The sequence below is a fragment of the Lichenostomus cassidix genome, chromosome 28 (genome assembly GCF_008360975.1).
Source record: "Lichenostomus cassidix isolate B80296 chromosome 28, HeHo_3.0, whole genome shotgun sequence".
NCBI classification, from domain to species: domain Eukaryota; kingdom Metazoa; phylum Chordata; class Aves; order Passeriformes; family Meliphagidae; genus Lichenostomus; species Lichenostomus cassidix.
In genome coordinates this window covers 5,284,222-5,304,864 of record NC_139508.1, presented here as the reverse complement: position 1 = coordinate 5,304,864, position 20,643 = coordinate 5,284,222, and the positions used below count along the sequence as shown (strand labels likewise).

The 20,643-nt window shown below is 59.4% G+C and overlaps 1 protein-coding gene and 1 pseudogene across 12 annotated transcripts in view; one reads left to right on the top strand and one right to left on the bottom strand.

Moving 5' to 3' along the window:
• Positions 1 to 4,892, top strand: part of UNC13A (unc-13 homolog A) — a 37,415-nt gene extending 32,523 nt beyond the window's left edge. For 9 of the 12 annotated variants that reach the window (XM_085040857.1, XM_085040860.1, XM_085040848.1 and 6 more), the window contains 5 exons: positions 22 to 169; positions 1,190 to 1,246; positions 2,468 to 2,557; positions 2,635 to 2,794; positions 3,072 to 4,892. In XM_085040857.1, coding sequence (XP_084896983.1) covers positions 22 to 169; positions 1,190 to 1,246; positions 2,468 to 2,557; positions 2,635 to 2,794; positions 3,072 to 3,360 — 744 coding nt within the window. In that variant the 3' untranslated portion in view covers positions 3,361 to 4,892. The remainder of the gene's footprint in view (positions 1 to 21; positions 170 to 1,189; positions 1,247 to 2,467; positions 2,558 to 2,634; positions 2,795 to 3,071) is intronic. The other 3 variants (XM_085040856.1, XM_085040852.1, XM_085040858.1) reach the window with 1 other exon arrangement.
• Positions 4,893 to 9,253: 4,361 nt separating this feature from the next.
• Positions 9,254 to 19,388, bottom strand: LOC146426315 (unconventional myosin-Vb-like; annotated as a pseudogene).
• Positions 19,389 to 20,643: the final 1,255 nt, after the last annotated feature.

The window sequence follows — 20,643 nt, the reverse complement described above, 5'->3', positions numbered from 1 at the left end:
CTGAGGCTTTTCCCCCTCCAGCAATACTTCCATGCCGGTGGCGTGGGGCTGAAGAAGACGTTCCTGGAGAAGAGCCCTGACCTGCAGTCGCTGCGCTATGCCCTGTCCCTCTACACCCAGGCCACAGATCTCCTCATCAAAACCTTCGTGCAGACCCAGTCGTCGCAGGGTAGGACATGCTGCCCTGGCCTCTGCTGGGCCCCTGTCCTCCCCACAGGCTTGGCTGCCCCATGGCCAGGACCTAACTTGGCTCTGTCCCAGTGGGGCTGGGGGTCCCAGCCAAGTTCATGGTGGGGGAGAGATGGGTAAGGAGGGAAGGGCTTTTTCCTCCTGTGGTTTGCAGGTGAAGAGTGGCCATGTGTGCCCAGCTGCAGCCTGGCACTCCCCAGTCTCCCACCAAGAACAGTGGGTCGCCAGCGCATTGCTGGGCTGGCATGGAAATGGGGCCTGTGGGTGGGGGGAAGGTCACCCTCTGGCCAGATGTCACAGTGTTTGTCCCCTCGGGATGGCCCAGGTCACCCAGCAGAGACCAATCACAGGATCCACTGGATCCAGATTCTGTTCCAGGGCCTGTCCTGGGCATGCTGGGTGCCCATCTCCCCTGATTTGGGCTCTGGGGTGCTGGGGTGCAGTGCAGGATGCTGGGCACCTTCCAGGGCAGGATCAGCCCTCAGCTCTAAGTGCTGCCCTTTATTCTGTCCCTTGACTGCTTGAGGAGGGCCCTGAGATGCTCGCTAGTGGTCACAGGCCACTGCAGGGTGCCCCAGCCAGGCTTGTCTGCGTCCTCTGGGAGTGGGACGTGCGTTCGCTGTCCGTGAGTCTCCTTCAAGGGACATCTGTCCTGTCTGTGCCTCCTGTGCCAGCCATGTTGGGGGTGTAGGGTTGGGTCTGATGGGTGCCAGCACCCCTGGGTGTACCCTGTCCCCAGGAGCCTGCACTCGGAGCTGGGGGTGCCTGGCACTCCTGTGTTGCTGCAGTGTTGTCCGGGTGCTTGGCTGTCAGTCTGTCTGCGAGATCTGATCTCTCTTTCTCTTTGTTTCCCCCCCACTCCTACTGTTCCTGTTCCCCACACACACGTCATCTCCTCCCTCCTCTCTTGGTTGTCATCCCCTTCCTCCTTCATCTCCTTCCTCCTCTCTTTGTGTACTCTGTGCCGTGTCTCTGTCTCTTTCTCTCTCCTTCCCACTAGTTCATGGTGGGAAAGGCATTAGGTTTACCCTTAGTGAAGAGGTTTATCCTGAGAAGGGTACGTGTGCTACTCGCCCGCCCCTGCACCTGCCTGCCACCGGCCTGGGCTAGTAACAGTCCTGGCACTGCGGGCTGGGGTGGCCTGGGGACCCCCCAGCATCACTGGCCTTGGGGATCCCCAGAATGGGAAAACTCCCATTCCCAAGGCTGCTTTGGGGGAATTTGGAGGAACTGTGCTCAGCCACATTGACCACACCCCAGAGCGGGTTGGGGGCTGTCCCCATGGCACCCCACATTGTCCCCAGCACTGCTCCCTGGGGGTGGACACCTACCATGACCTCCCCTTGGGACACATGGCCCTAGGGGAGGCTGTGCCACGTGCTGTCCCCATCCTGCCCACCCTGCTGCCCTAAGGACCATTACTAGCCCTGCTCCGGCGTGCTCTGTCTGCCTGTCCTGGGGTGCAGGGAATGAGCCCCCCACTTGGGCCCCGCTTGGCCTCCATCACACCCTGCCGGGGGCTGGGGCTGCACCCCCGCTTGGCCTTCCATGCCCAGACCCCTCCTCCTTGCCCACCATCGCCTCCATCCTGGCTCAGCATGTGGGGGCGGGGGCTGGGGGGATGGAGGGGAATGTGCCAGGCTGGGGTGAGCCACACAGGGACATGTCCTCCCACTGGTATTCCCACCCTGGGAGCTTTCTGCTGAGCCCTGTTGGATCTCCATGGGTCCATCAGACACACAGAGCCAGTCCCTCTGCTTTGTACCCTGTCCTTCACCCATGGGTGCATGCACGGCTCTGGGGGAGGGATGGGGTGGGTTCGTTGCAGGTCACCTGGGGTCCCCAAGCCTGGGGATTGATCTCGATGTGGTCCCTGGGATGGAGGGGTGTGAGGGGCAGGTCAGCCTCGAGACACTGCTGGGCCTGTGGCTGTCCTGGCCGGGTCCCTGCTGCCCAGTGCTGTTCCCATGACACTGTCACCTCGCTGTGGCCAGAGCAGGGTGAACTGGGCCACTGTCCTCTGCCCCATCCTGGCCAAGCCCCTCAGCCCTGCCTGGACAAGTGAGGGTTCACAGCCTGGTGCTGGGGTGTCCTGCCATGTCTGTCACAGCTGCTGCATCCACACTGCTGTGCCCACAACCCTTTGGGACACATCCTACTGCCCACCCCTCTCCACCCCGCAGTGGGTGATGTGCCTCCTCCAGTGGGGTTAGTGATGGGCAGGGAATGGCAGGAACATTGGGAAAACAGGCACTTACACCTCCTCCCTCTGTCATAGGCTCTGGTGTGGATGACCCTGTCGGGGAGGTGTCCATCCACGTGGAGCTCTTGACCAACCCTGGTGGTGAGCACAAAGTCACCGTCAAAGGTGGGTTCTGCTGGCCAGGGTGCCAGGGTCTGGATGGTGACAGTGCCCTGTGAGCCTCACCTGTCCCCTCCTTGCAGTGGTGGCTGCGAATGACCTCAAGTGGCAGACATCAGGCATCTTCCGGCCCTTCATCGAGGTCAACATCATCGGGCCCCACCTCAGTGACAAGAAGAGGAAATTTGCTACCAAATCCAAGAACAACAGCTGGGCCCCCAAGTACAACGAGAGCTTCCAGTTGTGAGTTGCAGCACAGGCTGGGGATGTGGGGACAGGCTGGGGGAACATGTCCCCATCGTGTGGGAACCTCCTGGGTTCCCACTAGTGAGTTTGCTCATCCTCGACGGGATGTTTTAGGTATTTTCTCATTGGTAAAAGCAGGGAGGGGGGAAAAGGAGTAAAACGGAAAAGGCTTTTTTACGGCTGGGGACAGCAGCCGTGTAGGGGCTGTTAGAGGGCTGAGGGAGGGGTGAGGTGTGACCCCCTGTGCCAACACTGTCTATCCCTCGCCCCCCAGCACACTGGGGTCAGAGACGGGCCCTGAGTGCTACGAGCTGCAGGTGTGTGTGAAGGATTACTGCTTCGCCCGGGAGGATCGCACGGTGGGCATCGCCGTGCTGCAGCTCCGGGACATCCTGCAGCGCCCCGGCTGTGCCTGCTGGCTGCCCCTGGGCCGCCGCATCCACATGGATGACACCGGGCTCACCGTGCTCCGCATCCTGTCCCAGCGCAACAACGACGAGGTGGCCAAGGAGTTCGTCAAGCTCAAGTCGGACACGCGCTCGGCCGAGGAGGGCAGCAGTTAAAATCCTTTGGCCCCCAGCCCTCGCCCCCTGCTCCCAGCCCCCTGACAGCATCCTCCAGCCGTGTATAAGCCATAGGAGTGGGCACAGAGGAGTCGCCGTCCCGGCCCTAGGGAGGGGGTGCTGTGGCTGCAGTGACAGACCCTCCCCTCCCTCCCTGGCCACGCTGGCTGGGTGACAGTGGTGCCGAGCACAGCCAGGCCCCCGTCCCACCCCGCAGGAAGGTACTGGGGCTGGGGGTGCTGCAGGGAAGGGCTGGACCCGAGCCTGGATGAGGGGAGCAATCCACCCTTCCCCAGCCTGTCTGAGATGGAGGAACCCCAGTGGCCCATCCTTGAACCTCCACTGTCCCACCCAGCCCCAAACCTCACCGAGTGACACAAGGAAAGGGCTGTGGAGGGTGTGTGTGTCTCATCCCATGTGCGGGTGTTGGTGAGTGGCTGGCACAGTGAAATGGCCCCTTGTCCCCATCCCTGAGCCTCGTGGTGTGCCCTGAGGGCAGGGCAGCTCCCAGCCCTGAGCACCTGTACATATGTAAATACCTGTACATACAGGGCAGCTGGACAGGCTGTGTCCTGCACCCGGAAGGGCTATTGGGGCTGTTGGGTTGGCGGGTGCAGCCCCCATGTACCCTGCACAGGGTCCCCTCCCTGGCTGGCAGCAGCATCACCAGGGTCGGGAGCAGCAGGGAGCAGCCCCCGGCCCATATCCTGTCTTCCCTGCCTTGCTGCCACCGTGGGCTGCCCCACTGTCCCCCACAAGGTGCCAGGGCTTGGGGAGGCAAGGGCTGGGGGCACCAGAGCAGACAGACTCATTCCTCTTTGTTCAGGCCGGTGGGGACCAGCATCCCTGAGCAGTGCAGCCCATGGGATCTCCTTGGCGCAAGCAAAACCCTTCCCACCCCACCACAGAGAACTCCTCCCTCCAGTCCCCCAGTAAGCACCAGTTCTGTGCCCCCCAGTTCCCCAGTGAGCACCATTTCTGTGTGGTAAGTGGTGTGCATGTCTCGTGCGAGTGCCTGGGAGGCCTGGGTGTGCAGTGTTGGGGTGGGCACCCCAGCTGGCCCCTTTGCCCCAAGTCCTGGGGCAGATAGAGGCCTCATGACCCCACAAGTCAATACAGCTCTCTCAGCCCCCTCCCATCCCAAAACAGGGTACCCCGACTGGCCCCCATGCTCCTTTTTCTAGAGGGTTTGCCTGGGACCAAAGGGTTTCACTTTCCTCTCTCGTTTCTGTTCAATGTTTACACCCTTTTTCTACTGGCTGCTCCTGCACGGCCAGGCTGGGGCTCAGCCCTGCACCTCGACCATGGTGCCCCTGGCCCTGTGCCCCCTCCCCAGACTGTCCTGTTTGGCATGTGATTGAACTGACCAATTCTGCTCCTGTAGCACAGTGTCACCGATGCCTGTGTGTCTGTCCCGCCGGTGGTGGCGGCTCCCATGGATGCATGACAGTGAGATGTTTTGCACTATTTTGAATTTTTTGGGCTCTGTAAAAATATTTTATTATAACTGACATTAAAAAGCACACCCTTCACTGTGGCTCATGTGGGGAGGTGGGAGGGGACAGACACCTGAGGGCTTCCCACCTCCTCTTCCACCCCTGTGCAGCACTTCCATCTTTAAGTGACAAGCAGGGATCTCCAACCTCAAGGATAATTGGCTCTAAGGACAACCAACTCCAAGGCCCAATAGCCCAGAGTTGATCCCTGTTGTCACTCAGCCTCCCTGAGGGTGCCTTTGCAAAACCAAGGACAGGTGTTAAATGGAATCACAGGAGCACAAATCCTGGAACATCCTGAGCTGGAAGGAACCCACAGGGACCATCAGTCCAAGCCCCTGGCCCTGCAAGACACCCCAGCAATCCCACCCTGGGCATCCCTGGCAGCATTGTCCAAACACTCCTGGAGCTCTGGCAGCCTTGGGGCAGGGACCATTCCCTGGGGAGCCTGGGCAGTGCCCCAGCAGCCTCTGGGGGAAGAACCTTTCCCTGAGATCATCCCAAGCCTGACCCAGCTCCAGCCATTCCTTGGGCTCCTGTCCCTGTCCCAGAGCAGAGCTCAGCCCCTGTCCCTCCGGCTCCCCTCGGGCAGAAGCCGAAGAGCTAGGACAGACCTGCCATGGGAGGTGATACTATTCCCAAGCACCATGCTCACAATTCCCAGACATGGGAACGATCAGGGACAGCCAGGACAGCTTCACTGAGGGCAAACCCATCCCTTGCTGGTCTTGTGGCCTTTGATGATGGGGTGACGCCATCAGCAGACAAGGAATGAGCTGTGGATAGCACCTGCTTGGACTTTGGTGAGCCTTTTGCTGCAGTCCCTCAAAACGCTCTTCCCCCTAAATTGGATTGATGTGGATTTGATTAATGTTGGGGCCTGACGACCTGCAGAGAGACCTGGGGCTTTTCCTGGGGTCTGGCAGAGTCCTGCTTCACCCTTGAGAATTGTGGAGCTGCCACCAGGCTTTGCTAGAATCATGGGATGGTTTAGGCTGGAAGGGACCCATAAAGTTTTCAAGTCCAGTCCGATCCTGGCTCTTGGGGTCTTGTCTTTTTCCAGTGATCCTTGATGGATACACCCTTTCTTGAAGGTTTCTGGGTTAATGAATTAGATTTAATTATCAGTACTGGGGCTCCTGTGCCCATGTGAAAAGAGAGCAGAGGTTCCCTCTCAGCCTGAGGTGACACAGACTGTGCCTCTGCAGCCCATGGAGGTCGAGGGGAGCAGAAATTCACCTGCAGCGCCTGGAGGACCCTGGCCAGGGCAGTGGGATGTGCCGTAAGGAAGATCTGACCCTCTGGCATAGCTGTACTAGGCAGGCGTCTGGCAGCACCTGGGGCTGGAGCAGCTCATGCAGAAGCTCTGGGATCCATCCACAGTGGAGGTTCATGGAGGGCTGGCTCCCCTGGGAGGAACTCCACACTGGAGCAGGGGAAGAGGAGGAAGGAGCAGCACAGACAAGAGGTGATGAACTGACCACAACCTCCACTACCCATCCCTGCACAGCTGTGGGGGAGGAGGTGGAGAAGTGGGGAGGGAGGTTGAGCCTGAGGAGAAGGGAGGGGTAAGGTGGTTTAAGATTTAGTTTTATTTCTCATTACCCTCATAGGAGTTGATTAACAACAATTTAAACTAATTCCACCAAGGTGAGGCAGGGAGGGTAAATGGTGAGTGACGTCCCGTACCTTGATCCAGGAGCCTTTTGGAGTGAAGAATCCTGACCCTGGGGGTCTTGGCAGCTGTATAAATCAGGGGGAGTTTAGAACAGAGTCCTGCCCTTCACTCTTACCCCTGACTGCTCTGTGGAAGCCATAGAAGTTACCAATTTTTTGGAATCTGTACCTTGGTAGATCCAAAGCGGTCTGAAGTACAAGGATGGACACAGAGATTCTCGGGCCCAGGCTTCAAGGAGCTTCAGGATGAGAAGAAATGGCTTCACATTGCACCAGGACAGATTTATAATGGCTATTAGGAAAATTTCTTCACTGAAAGCATGGTCAGGCCTTGCTGTTCCAGGCCTTGGAACAGGGTGCCCAGGGCCAGAGTAGAATCAACATCCCTGGGAGCCTTCAAACACTTTAGAGCTGGGGCACATGAGGATGTGGTTGAGTGGTGAACAGGGATTGATAGTGGGACTTGATGAGCTTAAAGGTCTTTTCCAGCCATGACTACTTAGAACCTAAGTAATCATTTATTTTAGAACATGGTCTTAATCACTTACACACCAGCTGCCCACTGTGAACAGGCCAATAATTACAGTCCATGAGAGAGTCTCTGAAACCCTGTTCAGTGAGTCCAAAGTAAGCTCTGAAGGAACCTGTGCAGCCTGCACACCGGCACAGGGAAACTGAGGCACTGCAGCCCCATCCCAGCCCCTGGGAGGCTGCCGAGGGGGTATTTCCTCCAAGAAGCTGCAGAACTGGGGACTCTTCCCCTGCCCAGGCAGGGCAGCACAGCCCCAGCATGTCCCCTGTGAGGACAGAGCACATGTGGCACAGCCTAGGAATGAGCTCCACCAGCTCTCAAGAGGCTCCTGTGGAGTCCAGGACATCCCATCTGCTCACAGAGGTGCTCTGAGCACAGTGGGATGCTCCAGCCCCATCCAAGAAAACACAGCTGGGTAGGCTGGATGGCAGGGAAGGAGAGCCAGGGGTGCCCCACACCCAACTGAGCAGTGAGGGACCGGCTGGCCCAGCTCTCCTGAGGCTGTGATGTCTCTCATGTGGGAGGATGTAGCTCTTCCAAAGAGGATTTGCAGGTGCCCAGCACCACAAGCCAGGCCATGGCTGGTTAAGCACCAGGAAAAGCCCCACCAGCAGCATGGGGGAACCAACCTCAGCTGAGGCCACCTCACTGGGGCCACACTCACCTGTTGGTGACCTGCACTGCGTCACGGGTGTGTCTCACGTCACTGCCCACTGCCTACCCTGAGCTCCTGCCCAGCCCCAGCTATGTCCAGTATGGAGGAGAAAGGGGTGAGGCCAGCCCAGAGCCAGCCCTGCTCACGGCATCAGGGCAGCAGCTCACCCTGCGCTTGAGGAATCCCAATGGTTTCTTCTCCTCCAGCTGCACCGAGCCCTTGAACCTCCACAGCTCCTCCCAGGTCCCAGCCAGCTCCACCCTGGGGAGGAGACACGACCTCTCCAAGGAGGCCTGGCCACCTACACCACTCAGCATCTCACTCCAGCCCGCGGCTCCTCCAGCCCCTGTGCACAGAGACAGGGTGTGAAACAGCAGCCAGTGAATCCCTGGGGACACCCCTCCCGAGAGGACCAGCCACTAGGCAGGGACCTTGGGGCACATCTGTCCCCACAGCCAGGGGAAGGGACAACACACTTGTCACCCCCACCAGCCTCAGCCTGCAGGACAGAGCTGTCTCTCAAGGGGGCTGTGGACAGGGAGGAAGACAAATAGCTTCTCTTGGAGCCCTGGAAGCTCTCCGAGGAGGGGGATTGTTGCTGTTGAGCCGCTAGCAGAGAGAAGAACCCAGTTCTCAGTGGCAAGAAGGAAAAGCCTTTATTGTTTTGATTTCATCATATATATAGAGTTTTCAAAGGTCACCCAGATTGGTCAGTCAGAAACCTCCCCCTAGGCCTAATTGGCCAGGCCTGCACCGTCCAAATCTTGGGACACTGTTTTCAATAACATCCAAACTTTATTTATAAAACACAAAAGGAATTCTCGTGGCAAAGACCTGTGCTAGCCACAGGGGATCATCTCGAGGTGCTTCGCTAACTGGGGAAGAGAAAGACAAGGCTGATCCCCTGATGCCACATCACCCAGAGCAGTGACAGCCTCGGGAGGGCATCTTGGCTTGGGGACCCCCAGCAGGTGAACTGGGGAGTGCATTTCTCCCTCAGAGGTGAGCATTGCCCACTCCCCACGAGGAGCCAAGGAAGGGTTTGCCTGGAGGCTCCTGTTTCCCTGCCAGCCCCTCACCCTGTGGCAGGCCACCTTAATCCGCAGGTTCTCATAATCCTGCTCCAGGCGGGTGTATTCCTGCTCCAGGCTCCGGTAGCGCTCCTGCTCCTCCTCCAGCTCCCGCAGCATCCCCTGGCTCTCCCGCGCCACTCGCAGGCGCTGCTCTGTGGGGACAGACACAGCAGGGAGTGGGGACAGCCACACCGTGACCCCTCAGAGAGGGGATGTGCAGAGACACACCGAGCCTGCAGGACCTGCCCGTACCCAGGGGGATGAGGGGATCAGAGCGCCCCTTTTACCTTCCAGATCCTGTGGCTGCTCCAACGTGCGCTGGGTCAGGGCATCTCACTCCTCCCCCAGCTGCAGCTTCACAGCCTCTATCTCCACCGAGCGCTGTGGGAAGGCAGAAGGGAGGCACAGCCCAAGCCCTGCCCAGCTGGCTCCTCCAGGGACTACCTGGAGTTTCCAGATTCTACCTGGAGTTTCCAGGTTCCTGGAGAGCACTGTGGAGCCCCAGAAGAGCAGCAGCATCCCCCAACAGAGCTGCCTCAGCTCCATGCTGTGCCTCTCCAGCTGTGCCAGCTGCTGGACCTGGGCATCACGGGCTGCGTCCTCCTGCAGCCACTGCATCTCATCCCGCAGGCACTGTAGCTCCTTGGCGTGGGCAGCTGTGAGCCCCGAGAGCTGCTCTTGCAGCCCTGAGAGCTGCTCCACCAGCTGCTGCTTGTCCTGGGCCTGGGGCAAGGGACAGAGCATCAGGCAGGGCTGGGAACAGTGCTGGGAACAGTGCTGGGAACAGTGCTGGGAACAGTGCTGGGAACAGTGGGCAATCCCCACATGTCACATCACCGAGAGCCCCCATGGACTCAGGCTGTCCTTCTGCAATGGGACCCCATTTCCCACCATCTCTTTGGAGCTCTGAGCCTTGGAATCCCCACACACAAACCTCAGGCCTGGGAGAGCAGCTCTCCCTGACCTGCTGCCCCCATGGGCTCTAAAGCCATGGCAAAGCTCATGTATGGGTCCCTTCCCCACCTCCAGTCTGGTTCCAACAGCAGAATTATCCTGCCCTGGTTCCTTCAACTCCCAGACAGGATCACACCACCTCCCTCCTCCTCCAGAGACACCCCCAGAACTGGAGCAGTGACAGTCAGAGCAGAGACACCCAGATGGTGACAAGGAATGCTGCCAGCAGCAGCACAGTGGAACGTGTCACACCAGAACTGTTCCCAGCACATGACACTGCTGCAAGGCTGCACCCAGGAGATTGCCCCACCCATTCCAAGGCCACCAAGGAGCACAGAAACCCAGGAACAAAGCCCAGAGGCACCACTTCTCCTGGGGCCCCATGGAGCAATCAGCTTCTGCCCTAGGGCCAGGAGAGGGCTGGGACAGGCGCAGGTTAGAGGTGGTCAGAACAAAGCTCCTGCCCCTGCACCTGGGACCCACCTGCTCATCCAACCTGCACTGCAGTTGGATCACCTTGATCTCCATGTCCTTGTGCAGCTGCCTGTTGTGCCTGACCGAGTGTGCCTCGAGCTGCAGCCAGCACAGCTCCCATCACGCCCAGGCCTGGCGGCAGCAGCACTACAGGAACAGCATGGCCATAGTGTGTCCAAGCCAGCCAGCCCTGGACAGTGGCCTGGATCACCATGGTCTTGTGGTGCCTCATCATCTGCAGGGGCAGAGGCAGGAGAGTGGCACCACCAGCACCCCCAGAGGGGACCCAGGCACCCCCTGCCCTGCCGGGCTCCCACCTCTTGGTAAGGGCACTGGGCAAACAGGCCCCGGGCAAAGGTCTGGATGGTGACGGTGGCCTGGCACAGGTGCAAGAATGAGCATCGGGCCAGGAGCATCTGCAGGGTCTTCTGCAGCACCATGGCAACTCTGGTCCTCCCCAACATCCTCACAAACCTGTGGGGAGGGCAGGGAGCCGGGGCAGGAAGCACAGAGCCAAGAGGGGGAACAGGGAGCTGGGCAGAAGGTGACAGAGCCCAGAGAAGGGACAGAGAGCTGGACAGGGGTTGGCAGTGCTCAGAGAAGGGACAGCAAAGCCTGAAAGAGAGGACAGGGCAAGGGGTGGCTCCCTGGGCAGAGGGAGGACAAAGCCCTGGGCAGGGGGTGGCAGAGCCTGCACCCCATCCCATGGGGACAGCCGTGTCACAGCCCAGCCTGGAGCCGGCAGCACTGCCCTCTGTCCCCAGCCCTGTCCCCACTCACCTGCAGGCCAGCAGGCCTGGGAGTGCACTGCAGGCCCAGCATGGCCCTGTGGAGCCACCCGAAGTGCCACGGGGCCAGCCAGCCCTGCAGGTGCCTCTGGAGCTGAGTGCAGGCTGCCCACAGGCTCTGCACCTGCAGCTCCTCCAGCATGGCCACCTGGCCAGCCTGGAGAAACATCTTGGTCTTCCCACACTGGTACTTGCTGGGGTCCTGCAGCAAAGGGAGAGTCAGTCCCAGGACAAAGCATTCCCTCAGCTCCTCCAAGAGGGATCCTTCCCATCCAGCCTCCCTGCAGGCAGAGCTCATCCCCAGCTCACCCATTTCTGTGCCTCACTGGTGTGTTGGTTTGAAAACAAACCAGTGGGAGATCACAAGTCAAGACTGAAATTAAAAATAAGTGAAATAATACAAGGAAAAGCACTGACAAAGTCAGATACAACCTAACACCCTGTTAGGGTGGTAGTAGCAGTCCAACTGAAGTAGTCCAGTTGAAGCGGTGATCCTGTGAAGGTCTAGTTTCCAGCTGAAGATCCAGTAGTAGCTCTGGTCCTCTGGGAACCCAGTAGACAGGGCTACCTCAGGCAGTTCCAAGGCCAGGTTATATCCAGGTGGGAACACCTGGCTCCTCCCTCCTGGGCAGAGCATCTCACAATGGGATGAGATAAGTCCATGAGTCACACGGTGGGTCCTTGATGGCCCATTGCCTGTCATGCGGGGTGGGTCGTTAACAGCTGATAATAGCTAACGGATGGCCCATTGCCTGTCATCCGGAGTGGGTCATTAGCAGGTGATAGCAGCTAACGGCCCACAGCTGGTGGTAATAGAATACTTAACTACATCTATATTGCAACCTAGGACAACTGGGCACCAACAGACAGGGAAAAGCACCTGCAAGGGATACCTTTCCTGCTTTGGAAATGTTCCTGAGGTGCCACGGCTGCATCCCCAAAGCAGGAGCCTTACTTGGAGCAGTCTCCCAAGGGCAGTGCTGCAGATCTGCTTCATGTCAGTGCCCTTCAGCTTCTCTCTGCTCACCAGAGGACTCTCCTCTCCAAGAACCTGGTACCTCTCCAAGAACTCCTGGTACATCCATCTGCAGGGGACAGAGTGGGGTCAGAGATGCTGTGACTGGAGAGGGGGGAGCAGCCAGGGTGCTGCTGGGGCAGGGGTACCTGCAGGGGTATCCTGAGGCACTGATCTGGATGGTCTCCAGGACCCCACAGGCTCAGAGCTGCTCCACCACTCACCTGGAGTCAAACCTGGGGCACGGAGGGGCTGATCCAGAATGGGTCCTAGCCAGCTCGGCACACCCCAAACCACGCAGGGCAAGAGGAATAGAGAGCAGAGGAACAGCAATGCCCCAGTGCCTCCAGCCAGGCAGTCACGCAAAAGGCTGTTTCCCATTGTTGGGTTTGATGCAGCAGATGTGGTGGGGATGGTGCTGCCCAGCACCTCCATCAGCTGGGGGGCTTTGAACTGCAGGGGACAAGGCAGGGGGGAAGCACAGGGCCAGCAGGAACCCCCGGGGTCACAAGGAGGTCCCCAGGGCACACAGGGCTCTTGGCAGGGCCAGCACACCTGCCCCCCTTCCCCATACCTGGCTGGAGAGGGACGTCTTGCTCTTCTGGCTCCTGGGCAGGGACCTGTGGCCAGAGCCATGAGGGCCCCTGGCCCCGCTGGACCTGCGGGACTGCAGGGACATGGGGACTTCCCCGTCCTTCAGGAAGAGCTCGGCGAGGAGGGCAGACTGCCCAGAGAGAGCCGTGACAGACAGGCAGCCCCTGCAGAGCCACCACCGCCAGCAGCCACAGCCCCAAACCCCACCCACCCAGGGGCACAACCCAGATGTGCCACATCCAGCTGTGCCCCACCTACTCCCTCCCCCAGGAAGAGCCCTGTGCACTTTCCCAGGTGCTCCTTATCTTTAACCAGGTGCATGGAGGGTGGAAGGGAAAAACAGCAGCATTACAGACTGTTTATGGAAGCAGCAGAAGCCTTAAGGACTCTGAGCAGGGCCATGGCCAAGGTGTGCTCCAAAATGGGGACAACCAAGCAAGGGGAACGGAGTGGGGAGCACTCACATCTCATGACACACTCTCAAATGGCTGGAGCTGGGTCAGGGTTGGGATGATCTCAGGGAAAGGTTCTTCCCCCAGAGGCTGCTGGGGCACTGCCCAGGCTCCCCAGGGAATGGTCCCTGCCCCAAGGCTGCCAGAGCTCCAGGAGTGTTTGGACAATGCTGCCAGGGATGCCCAGGGTGGGATTGTTGGGGTGTCTGTGCAGGGCAAGTGGCTGGACAGGATGATTTCTATGGGTCCTTTCCAACTCAGAATATTCAAGGACTCTGTGCTCTCAGGGCACCCTGACCAAGGCCAGCTCTGCGTGGGGCTGTGCCAGCTGGCAGACAGGGATTTTCCTCCTACACCACCCATGCCTCCCAGGCTCCCACAGCCTAGCCAGGCTCTGCCTGCTCCGCAGCTGCCCAGGGGATCTCACCTTGCTGGCTTGTAGCAGCCCCAGCAGCTCCTCCGGAACAGAATCCCTGTTGTTCCCCACAAACCCAGCACACTGGTATTCCACCTGGCAGGACACAACACTGGCACCAGCCTCAGCCTGCAGCTCCCCAGACCAGTTTGGTGCAGAGCTCTGCTTGGACACAGTCCAAGGACTTGGGAAATGTCCATGCAGGAGTCAGAACTGGTGGTGGCCACACTTCTTCTCCTGCCCTGCTGTGAGGCTGCTGATGAGAACTAGCACATAATTTCCATATTTTTACCCTCAGATAAGGAGTTTCAGCCCAGCAGGATCCACTTCCCACCCTGGGAGGGTGCAGAAAGTGCCACCATGATCTCCAAACGGGGCATACTGGGGGCCACTTGTGCAGAGCCCCTGCCCAGCTCTCCCCACCTACACCATTCCCTACCTTTCCAGCAAAGTGGGAGACAATGAAAGCATACATGGGCCTCTTCGGCTTCTGGAAGTAGGAGCTGCTGAGGTGGTTCTGGTAAAGCTTTTGGCCCAGCTCCCATCGCTGCCTTGCGGCATCTGGAAGACAAACATCAGAGGGGGCAGTGGGGGGGCTCTGGGTGGTCAGAGCAGCCTGTCCCAGCACCCCTCACCCACCCTGCACTCCTCATTCAGCAGGTCCAGGATGCCAAGCTGGCCCTCGATGAGCTCCAGGCATGGCTGGTTGTCACAGACGTCGACAAATACCCAAGGGATCCCCTTGGTCACGTACTGGTCCTGATCCAGCTTGAAGATGTGCTGGAAGGCATAGAGGAAATCAGGAGTGAGCCAGGAGGGGACAAAGGTGGTCAGGCCCCAAGCAGCAGCTTGGTTTCCTTATGACCCCTGACAGACCTTTCCATGGAGCACTTTGGGAGAGAGCAGGGACCATGCTGAGCCCCAGGTTTGCAGGGTCTGAAGCACAGCCATGATGGAGGCAGAGAGCACAAAACCAGCAGGAACATGCAAGGCTCCCCCTCAGCAGCTCCCAGTGAGGGAACACAGCTGGGGACACACTGGGGCAATACCCACCAGGTTAAAGAGCTGCTGGAGCATCTCGGCGTAGTTGATGCAGAACTGCTCAAAGCTGTTGAGCTCAAACACCTCAAACCTGTGGGCACCAGAGACCAGCCTGAGGCACCTCCCAGGCAGAGCCATCCCAGGCACCCAACTGTCCCCAGTGCTGGGACAGGCACTGCTGTGTCCCAGCTGGAGCAGGACCAGGACCAGGGTCATGCTCTTCCAGGCAGCCCAGGACAGGGAAGCTGCTCTTACCCAGAGATGTCCAGGATGCCAATAGAGGTGTGGTGACACTCCAGGAACTGCAGGGCACAGCTGACCCTCCTCACCATCCAGCTGAAGAGATGCCCATACGTGTACCTGGCCAGGGCATCCCGCGAATGCAGCGCCTGCAGCCTGGACAGCAGCTTCTGGAAGGTCTCACCAGCAGTGACCAGCTTGCTGTGGCAGAGCCAATGTGTCACCTGTGACCCCTCCAGGCCCAGCAGAGCACAGAACAGTCCCAGAGCCTTGCTGCCTGGCTGCAAAGGGACAGTCCTTGTCACTGAGGCCTGGCGTGGCCACGGCTCTGGGGACAGTTTGGGGTGGTGGCATCAAGCCCTCGCCCACCTCCACGACACAGCCATCCCCACGCCGGTCCTGCACTCTGATCGTGACATTGCCCAGGTGCAGGATGGCAGCCAAGATGCTGAACATCTCCAGCTGCTCAGACTGGGGGACACCTACAGGAGCAGCAAGGGAGGGGTCCCTAATGCCCACACACATGAGGGACCTCCGGGCTCCCCCCACATCCCACAAACCAGAGGGATGGAATTCCCAGTAAACAGCCAGGCTCTCCAGAACTGGGATGTCTGGCCCCAGCACTCCTACCCTAAGGTCAGGGTGAAGACAGAGGGACAGCCAGCCCTGGGGACAGCCCTGCCCACCCCTCCCCACCCCTGCACACCCAGGAGCAACAGGGAATGCCAGGTGCTCTCCAAGTCCTCGGCATCTCTGGCGCTCTGGGCACTGGAGCATTGGCCCTGGCAGGTGTAGTGGGAGGACTCTGCCCCACCTGTGAGTGACACGTGTCAGGCTGGGACCCAGCACAACCTGCCCCATGGGGCTCCCAACCACCTCCCTCCCAGCCCTGGGCACCCATGAGATAGATGGGATATTGAGACGGAATTCCTCCCTGTGAAGGTGGGGGGACTCTGGCACAGGTTGCCCAGAGCAGCTGTGGCTGCCCCTGGATCCCTGGCAGTGTCCAAGGCCAGGCTGGACAGGGCTTGGAGCAACCTGGGATAGTGGAAGGTGTCAGGGGGTGGAAGGACATGAGCTTTAGGGTCCCAAAGTTTCCCACCCAAACCATTCTAGGATTGTGTGACTATCATCAGCAGAGCCCCCTCCAGCATCCAGACAGCAGCTGGGAGGGCAGGAAGGGCTGGCACTGCCCAACATGGGTCAGGCTGGCAGCCATGGGGGTCACAGGGACTTGGGGACACTCAGGGACACCCAAGCCCTGGAGCTCGGGCAGCGTGGCTGATGCACAGAGCTGGTAGAAGATGTGGCAGTTCCTCTCCTCTTTTGCCTGTGGCTGAACAAGAGTCACCCAGAAGTCAGGTCACCTTGGGCCACCCTGCAGCAGTACTACAGCCCCAGATTTGGGGGCAAGGGACACTTTCACCTTTCCCAGCTCAACTCAGCAGCACTGAGGTCACATTCCCCAGGGATGCTCAGGAAGAACACCGTCCCACTCCAAGGACTCGGGCTCCGTTCAGCCCTGTCCCTGTGCCACCCCAGAGACCCACACAGAAGGTGACATGGGACTTCTCCAGCAGGTAGGTTTTGGTGGTAGCCCCAGTGACATTCTCTTGGATAAATCCAATCTCCAAGTACTTCCTAAAGCAGCTGCTGTTGTCATTCCCGATTGTCTTTGCATTCCCAAAGGCCTGGCAAGTACAGAGGGAGGAGGCTTGAGTTGGCCCCAGACCTCCAGGCACTCTGGGAGGTTCAGTTCCTGCCACTCATTTTCCCAGGAGGGGACAGACACAGCCTCACACCAGGGATCCAGGCCACGAGGAGCACAGGGAGAGGCTGCAGGGACACCCAGCTCTCCCCACACGCAGTCTGGGGACTGGGGGCACCCACCTCCATGAGGGGGCTGGAGGCCAGGACCTTCTCCTCCGTGCTGGAGTCCCCCCGGCAGCCCCCGACCATGGTGAAGAGCCTCATGGCATACTTGGCCAATGCAGTCTTCCCCATGCCCGACTCCCTGCTGCTGCTGAGGGACTGGTTCTTCCCAAACCTGCACACAGGGGCAGGTGAGGACAGCTCTGCCGACATGCCCCCTCCAGAGGGACCTCAGCCTTCCCCTTTGCCCCCCCCGGGGGTTCCCTTACCTCACCATCTGCCTGAAGGCCTCCTCTGCCAAGGCAAAGAGGTGGGGTCCATGTCCCCCAGCTCACAGCTGCTATAGGCGTAAATCACCTCCTCATAGATGGGCAGCAGCTCGTAGGGGTTGATGGTGATGAGGATGATGCCTGGAGGAAGAAGGCTGTGCCAGGGCAGGGCAGGAGGTGTGCACAGGCCAGGGAGCAGGAGAGGGGCTCAGGGCTCACCACAGCAGGTGTAGATGGAATTGGCGTCCAAGAAGTGCCAGCAGAGAGAGTGCAGCACAGCTGGCTCATGCAGGTAGCTCAGGGCCACCAGGTCATTGGTGCCTCAGAGGCAGGCAGGGCTGCAGAGAGGAGGCAGCTGGAGCTCGATGGGGTAGGCCAGTGCCTGCAGGGAGCAGAAGGGCTGAGCAGAGGCACGTGGTCCCCAAAAGCAGGATGGGGCTGGGGGAGCAGCACAGCCAGAGGGATTCTGTCTGCAGGCCACGCTTTGGCTGGTGGTCACCAAGAATCCCACCCCAGCCAGCATCAGCCAAGCTGGAGGCCTTTCGGGAAGCCGGGGAGGAGCAGGAGCAAGGACCATCTCCTGAGTCAGCCTGGGGACATGGGACACCCAGAGCCAGACATACTGCAGGTTCTGGGCACCTGCTCAGGCACTAGGTGGGACATCAGGCAATGCGTGAGCTCCCAAGGCCTGCTGAAGAGCCTGAGTTCTTTTGGGGTGCAGAGTGAACCATCTCCCACCTGGGGATTCCTGACTTGGGGAGAAGCACAGGGGGTCCCATGGGGCTGCACAGCTCCAGCCTTACTGGGCCATCCTCCAGGCAAAGATGGAGAACAGTGTTACCTGTAGCCGCTGGTTATTTCTGCCACCCTTCAGGTTTCAATGTGGTCAGGGATCCATACCTGGGCACCCTGCAGGACACAGGAGAGAGGCACTGCAGAGAGCAGTAAGACTGGCCAAGAGGCAGGAAAGCATCTCGCCACCAGCCCTGGAGCCAAGGGCTGCAGCCCTTCCCACAGCTCTCACCTGGGACAGGCAGCCCAGTGGCAGGGCCAGCCAAGGGACCCCACACCCTAGATATGTCCCTCAGCCCTGGAGGGACCTCACACCTCCTTCACACCTGGAACAATCCTCTCTCGGAGCCCCCCTACAGGAAGCAAGATCCCACGCTCAGCACAAGCAAAGCAGTACAAAACCATGAGGGAAGAGCTGAAAACTGGGCCAAAAAACCTCAAAACCCTGATGCAAACACCTCTTGTCACCTGCCAAGAGGGTGAACACCCACCCTCAAGATGGCACATGATGACCCGTGCTCTGAGAACAGGGAACTTGCTCCTGCTGCTTCTGTTCCTGGCACAGGTGCCCACGGTCCAGCCCTGTGCATCCCTGGCAGCATTGTCCAAACGCTCCTGGAGCTCTGGCAGCCTTGGGGCAGGGATCATTCCCTGGGGAGCCTGGGCAGTGCCCCAGCAGCCTCTGGGGGAAGAACCTTTCCCTGAGATCATCCCAACCCTGACCCAGCTCCAGCCATTCCTTGGGCTCCTGTCCCTGTCCCAGAGCAGAGCTCAGCCCCTACCCCTCCAGGGCCTTAAAAATCATTCTGGTTTGTTGGTTTTGCAAATTCAGGGAACTTGGCTGCAGCAAACATTTCCTGGTCTGCAGTGTGCAAAGCATCATTAGAGTCAATCACCTGAGCATTGAATAGGCCAGGGAAGGAGAAGGAAGGGATGGACTTTGGGTTCACATCCAAGGAATTCTCATAGAATCCCTAAGCAGCTTGGGCTGAAAGGCACCTTAAAGCCCATCCTGTTCCCCACTATGCCATGGTTCCCCACCCTCCCACTATCCCAGATTGCTCTAAACCTCATCCAACCTGGCCTTGAACATTTCAGGGATGGGACATCAGGTTGCCCATCACTCTCTGAGGATGGACAGTGAAGAGAGTCCAGCACCACACAGCCCCAGGTTCATGCTGTATCTCCAGGGAGGAAGGGCCATGTTTTGGGGCAGTCTCATGGCTGTGGTGATCATTTCTGACACACACCAGCTCAAGGAAGGAGCCAAGGCCCATCTTGCTACCTGCTCAAGGTCCTTCATGGGCAGAGCTGGATCAGCTCTGAGGGCAGAGAATGGGGCAGGAATCCCAGGGATGAGCAGCCAGGTAAATTGGGAAAGCAGCAGCACAGGGTGCTCAGGAGGCACCAAACCCTTTCTTCAGCTGTGGTGAACCCTCTGCAAGGTGCTGCACAGGCCACCAGGCTGAGCACCAGCACAGAGGTGACCCAGGGGACACACAAGCCACCACAGCTATCCAGGGCATGAAGCCCCGCCAGCTCCCTCCACAGCACCGCACCTGGGACCCCTGAACCTGTCACCTGCACGTACAGGTCCCTCGCAGCCATGGGGTCCCCAGTGGCCACAGTGTGACCCCCACCGCTGCTGCTGCTGCCAGTTCTCTCCCTGCCCCGCCTGCAGCCCTCCATGGCCGTTAATTGCCGCTAATTGGAAGGGCAGGGTGTTTATGTTCCCCGCCCCTCTCTGCCCCCAGCCCCTCCCTGGGACAGAGGATCTCCTGGGCTGCTGGGGCTGCTCCTCCCCCACTGCAGCACCCCGAGACCTCTCCCAGCTGGGGCACCCCAAGGGTCCTTGTGCAAAGCACCTCGAGACTCCCAATTCGGGACAAGCCAAGAGTCCCCATAAGGGGCACCCTGAGACCCCACTTGGGGCATACAGAGAAGCCTCATCACAGACACTCCCTCCAGCACCTGGGACACCCCAAACTCTCATCCCCCTCCCACCTGGGACACCCCAAGAGCCCATCGAGGCACCCAAAGACCTCTCCTGTTTAGGATACCCCAAAACTGTCCTCATTCAAGGGCACCCAGGGCCCCTCTAGGTCCCTCATCCAGAGCACCCCACACCACCACAGCCCCACGGCACAGCCACTGCTCCACTCATTACAGTAATGATGGAAACCAGTGGCCATGGCACTGACACCTCTGAGTGTCCCTGCTGCCCCCAGGTGCCACTCTCTGGACCCCCACTGCCCACGGCTGCTACTTTCCAGGGGTGCCACAGTCTGTAGATCCCCGTTTTCCACAGCCCAAACTACCCGTGTGCTCCCACATCCCAGGGTGTTCCTGTTGGCAGATGCCTGCTGTCCCCTCATGCCTCAGTGGCCCAGCAATCCCTGCAGGGCCAGGATGAAGCCCTGGTGAGCAGGTGCCACATACAGAGTCAGTGCAGCTACAGACAGAGGGATAAGGGAGTGCTCAAGTAAGGTGAGAGGTAGGGATGAAGAGCATGGAGAATGGTTTGGGTTGAAAGGTACCTCAAAGCTAAATCCAGTGCCACCCCCTGCCATGGCCAGGGACACCTTCCACTAGCCCAGGTTGCTCCAAGCCCCCGTGTCCAACCTGGCCTTGGACACTGCCAGGGATCCAGGGGCAGCCACAGCTGCTCTGGGCACCCTGTGCCAGGGCCTCCCCACCCTCACAGGGAACAATTCCTTCCCCATATCCCATCTCTCCCTGCCCTCTGGCAGTGGGAAGCCATTCCCCCTTATCCTGTCCCTCCATCCCTTGTCCCAAGTCCCTCTGCAGCTCTCCTGGAGCTCCTTCAGGCCCTGGCAGGAGCTCTGAGGTCTCCCTGGAGCCTTCTCCCCTCCAGGTGAACACCCCCAGCTCTCCCAGCCTGGCCCCAGAGCAGAAGGGCTCCAGCCCTTGGAGCATCTCCATG